The sequence below is a fragment of the Monodon monoceros genome, unplaced genomic scaffold (assembly GCF_005190385.1).
Source record: "Monodon monoceros isolate NGI ecotype Baffin Bay Population unplaced genomic scaffold, NGI_Narwhal_1 Super_Scaffold_2, whole genome shotgun sequence".
Taxonomy (NCBI): Eukaryota; Metazoa; Chordata; class Mammalia; order Artiodactyla; family Monodontidae; genus Monodon; species Monodon monoceros.
This window is the reverse complement of record NW_021703776.1, coordinates 34238296-34252092: the sequence shown is the minus strand read 5'-3', so window position 1 is coordinate 34252092 and position 13797 is coordinate 34238296. Positions and strand designations below refer to the sequence as shown.

The following is a 13797-nucleotide window of genomic DNA, read 5'->3' as shown; positions in this document are numbered from 1 at the left end:
AGTCCTGCCATTAATTATCTGTGTACTTTTGTCAGATCATTTAACCTTAGTGATCTTTGGTTTTCCCATATGTAAGATGAGGGTGTTAAGCAGGATATTTGCTAGGATCTTTCAGCTCTAATATCATATGAAATTAGATGCCTAAGAAGTTAATTTGGAGCATAACACTTTCTTTGGTTAAGAGTAGACAAAACTTTTAGGATGTTTTAGTAAACATATTGCTTTTAGTTTGTAAGCTATAGTGTAAATTGGCTGTGCTTACAGTCCTGATTGGCAGCCAGAGAAAACATTAGTCCTTATTATATTAGATTACAGTGGTTACGTGGGTTAACTTCTCTTGGCATGACGTGGCACTGTTTTAAAAAAATTGAAGTAGTTAATAGTCCCTCATGCCAATACCATTTAGTTGTTTCCCCTATTGAATCATTCACACTGAGTTTAGTGATTCTGTTGGGAGTAAAAAGCAAAACCAGCAGCTTTCTTGTCACCATAAGAAATGGGTCTGGAGGGGTCATTTGGTGTCCTCTTTGGGAATAAGCTCTTGGATTAGGTAGCCAGGTTTCTGAAGTGTGTGTGCCCCTGAAGAAAAAGATGTGCTCTTCTGTGCTTAAAAAATTGCAGAGGTTGACCCATCATCTGTTAGAAATGCACTTGCAGGTGTTTTTCCAGAAGTGCTCATGACTCTCAGCCCCACCACGCCACCCACAGACATTTGCTTGCTCTCACATTTGTTTTGAGAATAATAACATTTTATAATGCTTTTGTTGGATTACACATTATATGGAATTTGCATTGCCTCTTTGTGACTAATATTGAATAACTTTGTTTCGCTTAATTCATAAGTAAAAACCATAAGCAACATACTGTGCTGAAATGTTTAACTGCTTTATTCAAGTGCCAACACAAAGTAATTACAAACAATTCTGGGACACAGAACCAAGCTACTGTTGCCCCTTCTGGGACTTCTCAGCCATTCCAGTGAAAAAAGTGGAGAGCAGGTTTAGTGTAAAATCTTAAGATGCCTGGGAGCTCAGGGATAGGGTCTCCAGCACACTTTCCTGCACACACAAGTGATTTTTAAAATACCTTTTGTAAATCGAAATAAAGAAATATAACACTCTTTAGAAAAACTCAATTTTGAAGTGTGCAAGTTTTCTGACTTGAAGGTTACAAAGTACTAAACATTGCAAGTTAATGGAAATTCAATTAAACATTTGTTTTATGGACTAATCTAACTAGATGGCAGCACATAACAGCTTACTGTTTTGTTTAGTTTGCAAAAAACTTTTGTGTGTGTGCTTGTGTCTTAGAATCTAACCACAAAGCAATAAGAAACTCAAACAGGGAATCTGGTGAATTGTCTCTAAAGGATATGGCAGTTATGGAAAGAACTGCAAATGATCTAGATGTGATGAGTAAACCAAGGTGTCATTATTCTGAGAGAAATTTGTATAACCCAGTAGAGTGGACCCTGGCAGATAAATAACATTAAAAATACCTGTGCAGCCCGTAATCAGAATTAAGATGATTTGGAATTTTTTTTTTTGATTTTGATTTCTGCAAAAAAAAAAATTAATGTGGAAAACAGCCAATAAAAGGAAGTAAGACAGGCTGCCCTTCTGAGTCCATTTGGAAAGTGATACAAGATTTTTTTTTTTAAACAGCAGCATTAAAGCTTATTAGCAAAAAATGACTAGTTATATGGATTTGAACTGTCTGAAAGTTGTGCTAAAGTAACAAAATATTTATTGTGACAAATTTGTTTCATACATGATTAGTATAAAAAAATGCTTCAACCCAAATCAGTAAAATGTTCATTACAATGTTTAAAAAAATAATTACAACATAGGAGATTCAGTTGCATAAAAATTGTGAAAATTGAGCCAGTACACTAAGGCATAACATTTTTTTCTTACTTTCTGATGAGCATAATGGTTTGAAATGAGTGGACACAAAACTGGAAAAAAAAATACATAGTACATACGCTTTTTACCACCCAGACATTTGTTATTGAATGGACTTGCTGTTTTCTGAAGTACTTTTGAAATTATTCTATGCCCTGAACTACTTTTAAATAAATTGTAATGACTGAATCAAGCAGTATTACATGCAAGTAGATGGCACTTGTTATTTTGAAGATCAGATAAACTTTTTTTTTTTACTCTCCAACCTTCTCTCTGCCAGCCATTTATTTTAGCTATTCCATAGTCCCAAATGTTGGTTAGTACAGGGTCAGCATCTTGAATTCACTTATGAGCAGGAAGAATGGACAGCTCCCTCTAAAATGTGGTTCTTGACCTAGGTTACCCATTAAAATCCACTGGGTGGGTCTCAGTTTCTAGATGCCTAGGTTGTAACCAAAGTTAAGCAGAAGCTCTGAACGTATGACCCAGACATTAATACCTTTTAAACTTATGCAGCTGATTCCAAGGTTCACCAATGTTAAAAATCAACAGAAACTCAATTTCTTAACATAAGCTTAATGAGGTAGAGACAAAGAGGTGAATGGAGTCAAATATTTGGAGATGGGAGAGTAACAAAAGTAAACATTTACCTGAGAAACAAAGGTGGTATTAACTCAGAAGTTTCATGCACAGAATTTTTTTTAAATTGGGAAAAATGTTCTTTATTTTGAAGTTGTCATGGGATAGGAAAATGAGTTCTAAAAAATACTCTTACTTTTCAAATATGATTAAGCATTTTTTAAAAATGGGCTTCAAGGAAAACCTGGCATCTTTTTGAAAACCTTCATAGTGAGATCTCCTCTCTTGCTTCAACCATGGTAATTTATCATTTCAATTATGATATTTGCTTGCCCAAGGCAAATCTATAAATCAAAATAAAGGATATTTTATTGAGTGTTGTGTATAAGGTAATTTCTCATAGCCATTTTAGGGCTTACCATTTTCACTTACCATTCTAGGGCTAAAAGTAATTTGGTTAAATCTCCTTATGTTTATAGATGAAGAAACAAAGCTCCAGAAAGGTACCTCATAGCAGGCTATGGGCACGTTAAGGACATGTGACAGTCAGAACCCAGAACTCAGGGCTCCTGACTTGCAATTCACTTTCTTTTCATATGACTGACAGAAAGGACCAAGAGCTTGTTGGACTGCCTGCCGGCTTAGTAGCCACCTTCCTTCTTTCATTCCCCTTTCCTTATAAGAAAGCCTCTGAGGAGAACAGGTTATTAGATGATGAGGGATCTATGGAAGGAGAGAATGCAGTGCGGGGAGGGGATAGAAACTATCTTTTTTGTAACATTTAAAGAAGCAGTTGGTTGTAGCATTTGAAAACTCCGAGTGGTAAGTTTGGGCATGAGCAATGAGACCAGATTTTTTGTGTTTGTTTAAGAGAGGAAAGAGTATCGACAATAATGAATAGGTGTGAACTGATTTGTTAAATATTAAGAATGGGGTTTGTAACAGAGGGTAACTTTGACAGTCATAAGTCATTTATGATTCTTTAGTTTAACTCTGTAAGTCTGCAGCCCTGCAGATCTTTGTAGAAAAAAATAAAAACACATCCCTATATTTAGGGACACTGGATGAAATATTTTCAGAAAATGAGATATTTCAGTGGAAATTCTTGCCTAATATGTCACCACTTTGAAAATGATTAAAGAAAATGGGGTCTCCCCCAGCAGAGGCAGGTACTTTGACTTGTCAAATTTAAGTTGGACATTTTCTCTTAGTTTGGAACTGCCACAAAATAAGCCCTTTCATGTCCTCAGTAATACCAAACCAATGCAATCCATCTGTTCTGCTAAATTATTTCTAGTTCCCTAACCAAAGGCACTGCTTTTTCATGCATTTTATCATGATTTTATGCCCTTTATTATATTTTACAAAAGGTTCTGATTCCTCCAGGGCCAATGAGAACTGATTAGGACGCTGGCCTCAATCCAGGCTTTGAACAGAGGAGGGGAAGGAATAGAACTATTTCCTTTTTTCCCTGCTCCTTGGCAGAAAAAAATATGAATCTATACCGTGTGTGTGCTCTGTGTGTGGGTAGGCTGCATTTTATCCTGTCACAGTATGACTTTGTAGATCATGTTCAGAACATTCCTTCTATAATCAGGTTGCATTAACAGGCTTTAATTCAGAAAGACTACTTCTTTAGGAAAAAACCACGGTGTGTTGTGATACTCAATGATATGGTCATTTTGAACAACTTTAGTCAAACTTCAAACGTGAATGTATACTGTTTGGGGCTCTGATCTAATAAATAAGATCATATTCCTCGGGTGCTTAGCACAGGGTAGGTGCTCAGGGCGCATGAGTTCCTTTCCTGCTTTCAAGGAAGAAACTACTTGAGTGCAAGTCACAGAGAATGGAAATAGAATAATGAATACCTCCTACATGACAGCGTTTCTTTACTAAGAAATTGAAGGAAGAGCTATAAGGTGTCTTTCTTAGACTTATACTGGCAAGTTACTTAAGACCTATATTTGCATCTCAAGTGAGAAATACCCAGGTGGAGACCCATGCCATCCTTTATATGCATTGAGTGTCCGAATATACTCAGAATTCTCAAAAATTCTTTTGGTCAGACTCATAGATGACTTTAGCTAGGCATCCTGCAGGCTAAATATCTCTGAGAACGGAAATCAGTATCTCCCTAAATTACAGTTATCAGAGCACTTTATCCTATTTTCTGACTCATTGTGCTCTTGACCTTTGCCTCAAAAGCACATCATGAGACAAAATTGAAGGAATAAAGGGTACACAGGAAATAGAAAATATGGGAAGGGATTAAACGGAACTATCTATATTTAAGCATAAACACATAACTTAATAAATTACTGATGATGATACCAGAAAATGAAAACTGTTGGAGACCTCAATTTGAGAGGAGAAGTAGAATGTGACAATTTTAAGACATCTGATAATAGTGAGGCAAAACGAACTAATCAGAAAGGAGAGCTGGTGCTGTTTCAGAATTTTTAGTTAGACATCCACGGAGTTCCCACAGCAGTGCCTCTTGGAGGTATAAATCTCAGAGCATGCTTTCTCCAGATCCTTTCTCCAGGTAGAAACGTGTTTTCATATTGAACTGGTTTTCACTGCCCTCTTTCTGTAGAAACATGTACACCCTGTTTGTGGGTCTTGTTCTCCAGCGGCCTTAAACGCAGAAAGTGATTGTCAAGAATTAGTGCTTATATTTAGCGTAAATATTTTTTAAAGAAACATATTCTATAATAATAAAAAGAGTGATTGTAAAATACTTCCTGGGAATCAAAAAGGAGTGTGGTGGGGGGAGGTGAAGAAATCAAAGGAAATACTTGTATACTTTGTTACATTTTAGTAGTGAAGGGGAGGTCTTGAGTATACTAAAAAGTAATACTCTTAGAATAAGTGAAAGCTAAGTAGGCTGGGCCAGATGCTCTATCCTTAGTGTTAGTTAACTGGTATTACACAAGGGAATGACTGAGATTCAGCAGGTGTTCTCTTAAGATTTACCAGTTCTTGAGCTACTGTCAATAATTGAATCTTGTTAGCAGATTATTTTTCAAATGTGTGATTGAACATTCAGCCTGAATACTAGTGGGATTGTGGGAGAATGAGAAAGGAGTTAGGACAAGCATGGAATGTATGCTATGTAAATATATATGACTACTTTGTGAAAACATAAAGATACATTTATTACTAATGGTATTTAATGTTACACCAGAGGCAAAAATTCAATGTAGAGCTGAAAAATATCTTTATAGAAAAGGAGAAAGGGAAAAGATGATGGAGCTTTATGATAGTAGTCCAAACATGGGTCTGATAGCTACAGAGCTGGCATTGTTTAAGATAAAGATGTTTCACTGTATCAGCGTATAAGATGGTAGTGGCTATGGATTTCATAGACTCATAGAAGTGAGAGCTGGAAGCCCTGTTATTTCATGGTGTTCACTATTCTGCCAGACCAGGACCGGCTGCCGCAGTCTGGTTTCCAGTGTGCTGCTCATTCTAACATTAGATGACTCAGACCATGGAGTTACTACCACTTATCTTGGGGGATTTTCCTCCAGCTGAAATCTCCCAGTTAAAATGTTTCCCTTTAATAGTGACTTAGAACTTTCTCTTTCTCATTACTTGTCATTCTGCTTCTTTGGTTGTTCTGGTCTTCCATAAATGTCTCCAAATCTAATGTTTACCAGCAAGCCATCTAGGTCAATAACATGTTTGTTTATTGATCAGAGCAATGGTTGACCAGATGGCCATCATAAATTTGCCCTAGTCTTCAGCATTACCTACCTGGTTTAATTTTAACATTCAACGCCTACCTGGGAATAATTTCTCTAAAGCGTATTTTTATTTTTCTGGAAATGTAAATGGCGTGTCAAACACAGGGAACTTCAGTGCCATCACAAAGAAATTCCATAAGCATTTGTTTATTCAGCACATAATGGCATAGTGTCAAGAAGTTTCTGTTTTACATCACTCCTGTTACCTTCCTCTTACCCCTTGGGTCCCTCACCATTCCTTTCTCACTGTGACATGATGATTTATTTTCAGTGACAAGCACCTCTACCCAGTAAAGCTCTAGGAAGTGTCAGTGTATCGAGGTTCTCCCTGCCTGCCCCCTCAGGGAACCACGCAGCAGCAGCCACATCACCTTAAACTAGGGAGATTGAGCATGGAATTGTCTTGGTCCTGAGAGGTGTCGTTGTCACCTTATGTTTCCACGTCAACTGGTAATTCATGGTCAGGAACATGAAAGGACAGGATTCCCTGAACAGATTCTCTCTGAATTTTACTGTAGTTCTCTGCTAATATATTACCTTACAAGTGTCTTGTTTTGATAGATATTTTAAGTAAAATATTAACACGGTTTGGGTAATTTTAGGAAAGCACAGCAATTTTTAAAATAAGGCTAATTAACTTCATACACCAGCACGTTTATTGGGCTCAGAGATGTGCCAGCTGAGAAACGTGACCAGGAAGAACACTTTGTCCATTGACTGACTGAGATTTAATTTATGTACAGTTTTGTCTGTGTTGAAGGGCCATTCTTTGTTCGCTGAAGTGAATCCGTTTCTGCCTAGCATGGGTGTAAAAATATTGACTGAGTCTATAGAGTGTCTCAAACTGTCTCTGATTAAACAGCAGTTATTGTTTTTGTTTAATTTCCATTCTGTCACAGACTAATGCTTATATAAAATACATTAAAAATGAGATACTACAATAGTGAAATAAAAATTGAAGACATACAAGATTATATTTGATTCAACAGACATAAAAATACTCTGTCAGATTACTATAAAAGTTTCTAAATATTTATTCTCAGCTTTATGCAGACCTCATCACAGACCATTCATAAACACTTCCTGAACTGTTACTGATCCCAGTGTTACATATTTTGAGTGACATTGGTCTAGACGAACACTGTTGTGAGGTGCACACACATGAAGTGATCAGCGTATGGGTAATAATCAAATACATTAAAATGTATTGGTATTTACTTATGTCCTTTAAGAAACAATAAGGAATTTGTTTCAACAAGTTCTTTGGGTGAGTGTGTAAAGTAAGTTGAATTTACTTGTTAGCTAAGCAATAGCTCCTGTTTGTTTTTAAGTTGGTACTTTTACAAAGGAGTTAACTATTAATTATTAATTATTATTAACTTTTTTGTTTGATGCTTTACATAATTATTTTATTTCATTTGTTCCTCACAGTAATACTATAAGGTAGATGTTATCTTCTTTTTTTAATAAATTAATTTTTATTGGAGTATAGTTGCTTTACAGTGTGTTAGTTTCTACTGTCAGCAAAATGAATCAGCCATACGTATACATATATCCCCTCCCTTTTGGACTTCCTTCCCATTCAGGTCACCACAGTGCATTAAGTAGAGTTCCCTGTGCTACACAGTATGTTCTCATTAGTTATCTATTTTATACATAGTATCAATAGTATATATGTGTCAATCCCAATCTTTTTTATAGATTTTTTTTTTATGCCAAAGAAGAATATGCTTAATGTCAATTGCCCACTTAGGTATAAGCAATCCATTGGATCTGAACCTTGCATACACTTATTTTTCAAGTATTATTATGGTACCTTGTTAATGCAAATCCGTGTCACACTCCTACATGATGAAACTCCGACCATTATTAATCATCTTAAATGTGACTTGGGGTCTTATTTTCTCCTAAATGTTGTCAGTGAAGTACTGTAGGTCTCTGCTGTTTTCTTTCAGCGAATTCAAGGTCGAAAAGCCAGCCTGGAGGAAATACAGCTTGTTCATTCTGAACATCACTCACTGTTGTATGGCACCAACCCCCTGGATGGACAGAAGCTGGACCCCAGGACACTACTAGGTCTGTATGGGCCTCCATTCTACTGAGAACAGCACATTCCAGCGCTATCATTAGTCAGCGCTGCTGTCAGTTCAAAATACTTGGCAAGCAGTGAGACAAAAAATCAGCTTTTCCAACAGCACTGCTCTGTGGAATGAGTCGTTTACAATAGAAGTCAATGTAGATGAAGAAAATCCCGCATTAGAAAAAATGACACTGCAAGTTTCATGATGTTTACTTTTATTTGAATAGCATTTGTTCACTGTGTTTTAGCTGATAGGAATAAATGCACTGTGGAGTTTGCTTGCTTACATTTTTAGACTAAAAAAAATAGTTTTTACGTTGTTTATGCAAATTTATCTTCACCTTTCACATTTATTTTGTGTCTTTCAGTTCTTTTTTCTATGACCTTAACAGACAAAGGGTATAATACAACTTATTTTAAGTGAAAACTCCTTACTGCTACACCTAGAACACTGTATTTTATAGTAAGGTTGCATTTTAAATCTTAATATTATCAGAGTTTAAAATCAAATTTATGTTTCACGCTTTATATAGACTTTATATGAGTGTTAGAAACAACAGATTTTGAGGAGAGTTCATGACAAAACCGTATTTTAATGGAAACAATCTATTAATTACGTTTATTCATAATCTTTTACAATGCAATAACAATACATGACATGGCAATGTATGACAGAAAGATCATGTTTTAAGTTTTTTAACTAAAAAAGGCATTTGAGGACTTTTTCTTGCCCCTTTCTTTCAAATAAACCTATTGTGTCAGTTCCAAATTATTGGACTCTTTCACGCAATTCAGTATTATTTCAAAATGATTTTATGTTAACTGGTCCTAAACAATTCAAAAGCAAGTGTATGACATGTAGTAGGCAGGCATCTTGGAAAGCAATTATAAGGGGAAATTAACAGTTATCAATTATAACGCTAAAAATCTGCCCTTTTGAAACAAGTGACAGGCATCCCTAAATTTATGAAGTAAAGGTATATGGTTGAGTGTATGTGTGCATGTACATGCATGCAAGGTAGGGAGAAACTGACAGAAAAGGGAACACAGAAAAATTACTCAATTTTTAGAAAGTGTATTATGAAAATTTGATGATGAAAATCAATTTGTATAGTGGAATTAAAGTCATATATGGACTTCCCTGGTGATGCAGTGGTTAAGAATCCGCTTGCCAATGCAGGGGACACGGGTTCAAGCCCTGGTCTGGGAAGATCCCACATGCCACGGAGCAACTAAGCCCGTGCGCCACAATTACTGAGCCTGTGCTCTAGAGCCTGTGCTCTGCAACAAGAGAAGCCACCACACTGAGAAGCCCACACACTGCAATGAAGAGTAGCCCCCGCTTGCCGCAACTAGAGAAAGCACGCACGCAGCAACAAAGGCCCAATGCAGCCAATAAATAAATAAAATAAATTTATTTAAAAAATAATAAAATAAAATAAATATTCAAATTTCTTTAAAAAAAGAATTAAAGTTATATAGTAACATAAAGGACAGTGAGTCAATCTAAACATATATAATCTGTGTGTTTTTTTCTTCTTTCTGTTGAAGATCCATCTCTGCACATGCAGATCTTTACATAAAGTACTTCTTTTGCTGTGGATACTGTCATAAATGTCCTTATTTTAACATGAATTAATAATCCCACCCAGTTTACCAAAATGATGAATTAAACCAAACAATAACTTTCATGGTCTTCTGTGGTCGAAATACTGATGCATTTTAAAGATAGGAAGCTATGTCCATTTTGATTATTGTTAATTTAGTTAAGAGAAAACAAGTAGAAAACCTTCCCTATTTCTTTTCTTTTCTATATTTCTAAACTAGCTCTCAAACTATTATTCAACCTAAGCATAGGACTAGGTACTTTGGATTTAGTTAGGATAAATTTACACATAGGTGTTTAGATGTTCCAAGACCACCATTATTCCACATTTTAAGAGAAAGGACATATTTGTAAAAGAAATGAAATTTAAACTCCGGCAACTTTGAACTGTTTTACTTATGAAACATGGCAATACCACTTTTTTTTAAAAGAAATTTGACACTTTTGAGAAAAACAGATTTTCTCAAAACACATATCATTTAAAGATTTGATGATTTAGAAATGAATTCTAATATATAATTTAGAACTTGGACAGAGGTCCTTTTCAAATATGTATGCAATGAAAACACCAAGTACCAATTATTTAATTTTTACAGTTTTGATCCAAATGGCCATTTATCTCATTAGTTCTGAATATTTAATGTGAGATAAAATTCATACAATTGATGATTTTAGAGTCAACTTTAGATACACATGTGGAGTTCCATAGGCACCTCTCAGGGATCAGTGCAACGATGTCAGCCTTGAGTGCAAGCTGCAGGAGTAAAGGTAACCAAGGATGTTGCATTGCTAGGTCTTGATATCGAGCACTAAATTCCTCTTTGATGATGCTTCTGAACTGTATCAGTTTCTCTCATGAATCCAGAAACTTGGCCGATTTTCCTCAATTCAGGGTCTCAGTTAAAAATCCCATTCTTTTAAAAGTTTAACTTTTCATAATTTTTTGTTCTTTGTGAAATTTGAGTTCTTGTGGCTTGTTTTTTGTATCTAAAAGACCAGATTGAAGCTGCCTTGTATGAATGTATAGAAATTCATAGCCATCAAGATATTTTCTCTCTCTTTATCCCTTTCTTTTTCTCCCACACATCCTCTTCTTCCTCTGATCCCTCCCAACACAGATGGTGAGGGAGGGGTTGTCGATGCACACACACAGTAAACTGAAATTTATTCAATTCTATGAATTCTCTGAATTTAATTGATACTACTACTTTTGATAGTTATGTTCTGGAGTTAGGAGAAAGGATTTAAACAAAAGTTCATTATGACCGTACCCATCAGTCTTCGTATGTTGAAAGACATCTATAGCTTATAAAATAATTAGATTTGAAAATGGGCAGCATTTATCTCTTTAAATACTCTAGACCCTGTAAGGTGACACTTTTCAAACATTCTCTTTAGTCATTTCTGGTGAGAGGTTTTTCCTTAGCATTAATATTCCTGTCATTCTTACTACCAGTTTTCGTTATCTTGTGGCTAGCCAGAGCTCAGTCCATGCGTGAGGCAATATAACATTATTAAAAAATAAATTGAGTCAATTCAGTGAAATAAACATTTTTTGCATACTACTAAATTTAAATTATTGGTTAATTTGGTTGTTTAATATTATTTAAACAGTACTAAACTAGATTCTCCTCAAGTATTAAATCATTTATTTTCTGTATTCGCTTAGAGTTTAAGAATTTTTTAGATTACTTTAAAAATTGCTTCAGTACACTGTAATATTATCTTTAACCTTTGTCACTGACTATGGAATGAAGAGTTCAGACATTAAAATATACATTATTATATATTTTAATTTCACATATGACATATGAATACATCCTTGCAAAATATTCAGTGATACAGAAATATCTTTGTTATGAGGAACAACTTAAGAAAACTTTTTACCCCTCCCCAAACTATCCATAAATTTTTTTTTTTTTTTTTTTTTGTGGTACGCAGGCCTCTCACTGTTGTGGTCTCTCCCCTTGCAGAGCATAGGCTCAGTGGCCATGGCTCACGGGCCTAGCTGCTCCACGGCATGTGGGATCTTCCTGGACCAGGGCACGAACCCCTGTCCCCTGCATCGGCAGGCGGACTCTCAACCACTGCGCCACCAGGGAAGCCCCCATAAAATTTTTTATGTATCTTTTACTGATGTCAGTATTCCAGTTTTAATATTTTTTCATGATTTGTTTATTTTTTTTGTTGACTTTCCATCTTTTTTCCGTGAGGCTCCTTATATATAACGAGATATCTTATTTTTTCATTTGCACTTACATTTTTCTTTATCATTTTCCATCTGTTAGCAATTGCATGTGAAAACTCATACAATTTATTGTTTTCAAAATAAACTTTCTTCTGTGACAGTAAAATCTATTTAGACTTTTACTGACATGATGTGAATTCCATCACAAACCTGTTTTCAATTTTCATTATTTATTTCATTGATCATCAGTAGAACAAATGAATTAGGATAAGTGAAATGGAGGTTTGTACCTGGTTCTACCACGAATCTCCTGAGTGACCCATATGAGTCACTTCAGAGCTGTTTAACTGTGATATAGAAATGCCCACTGCCTTTCCTTTAATTACTTTGCAAGACAGATTTTAGTGTTGGAGGTTTAGGAGTAGTAATTTGTTGTTTTCTCTATACATGTAGTAGATAATGTAGAAAATCAAAGTGCAGGTAAACAAAAATGATTAAAACTTCCATAAAATCTCAATTCCAAAAGATAGTCACAAGTAAGATTTTGGCATTTACTTTAAAGATACATTTATATGTATATTATATAGATCCCCAAAAGGTTATCCTATTTATAGTGATTTGTGACTTATTTGTTTTAAAAATTGTGGATGTTGGAGAGGTTTATAGTATACTTGGTCTTAGCTATATCTGAAGTAGAACTTAAAGATAGGTCTGTATACTTAAATAAATGCTTTAATATTTGGAGCATGTAAAAACTGACAGTGTATTTCATAAACTTTGGGGCTCAAAACATTACACTGGAAGGATACACGTAATGAACAGCTGAGTTATTTATGATAAGTTATAAACAAAAAAGGTATTGTGATAAACATCCTGTAGGGCAGTTGAAAAAAATCTTGAGACTCAACTTTCATAAGTATGTGTTTGTTCATGTGGGGTAAAAGGCTCTACATGTAATAATATATGCATTAATTTGCTTTGAGTTCTTAACTATCTAAAATTTGATCAGTTTCCTTCTGAGTCAAGTGATAAATACGATGTGACATATTATGTGTTAATAAACACCAAAAATTTTTTAAACTATAATTATATTCCAATTTATATATTTTTTCATGTCTTCTTACTGTGTAGGTGACTCTTCTCAAAAGTTTTTTTCTTCATTACCTTGTGGTGGACTTGGGGTAAGTATGAGTTTGTTTACTGCTTTTTAAGAAAATTTTTTTATTGGAGTATAGTTGATTTATAATGTTGTGTTAGTTTCACGTGTACAGTAAAGTAAATCAGTTATACATATATCCACTCTTTTTTAGATTCTTTTCCCATATAGGTCATTACAGAGTACTGAGTAGAGTTCCCTGTACTATACAGCAGGTCCTTATTAGTTATCTATTTTATATATAGTAGTGTGTATATGTCAATCCCAGTCACTCAAATTATCCCCACCCCCTTTTCCCCCTGGTAACCGTAACTTTGTTTTCTACACCTGTGACTCTGTTCTGTAAATAAGTTCATTTGTACCATTTTTTTTTTAGATTGTACATACAGGCGATATCATATGGTATTTGTCTTTCTCTGTCTGACATACTTCACTCAGTATGACAATCTCTGGGTCCATCCATGTTGCTGCAAATGGCATTATTTCGTTCTTTTTTATGGCTGAGTAATATTCCATTGTATATATGTACCAT

General features: G+C 35.0%; 1 protein-coding gene across 1 annotated transcript in view; it reads left to right on the top strand.

The window, feature by feature from the left end:
• HDAC9 (histone deacetylase 9) overlaps positions 1-13797 on the top strand; it is an 804896-nt gene that overhangs the window by 496729 nt on the left and 294370 nt on the right. Inside the window, exons 15-16 of the mRNA XM_029233513.1 lie at positions 8191-8311; positions 13241-13290. Of these exons, the coding sequence (XP_029089346.1) occupies positions 8191-8311; positions 13241-13290 (171 nt within the window). The remainder of the gene's footprint in view (positions 1-8190; positions 8312-13240; positions 13291-13797) is intronic.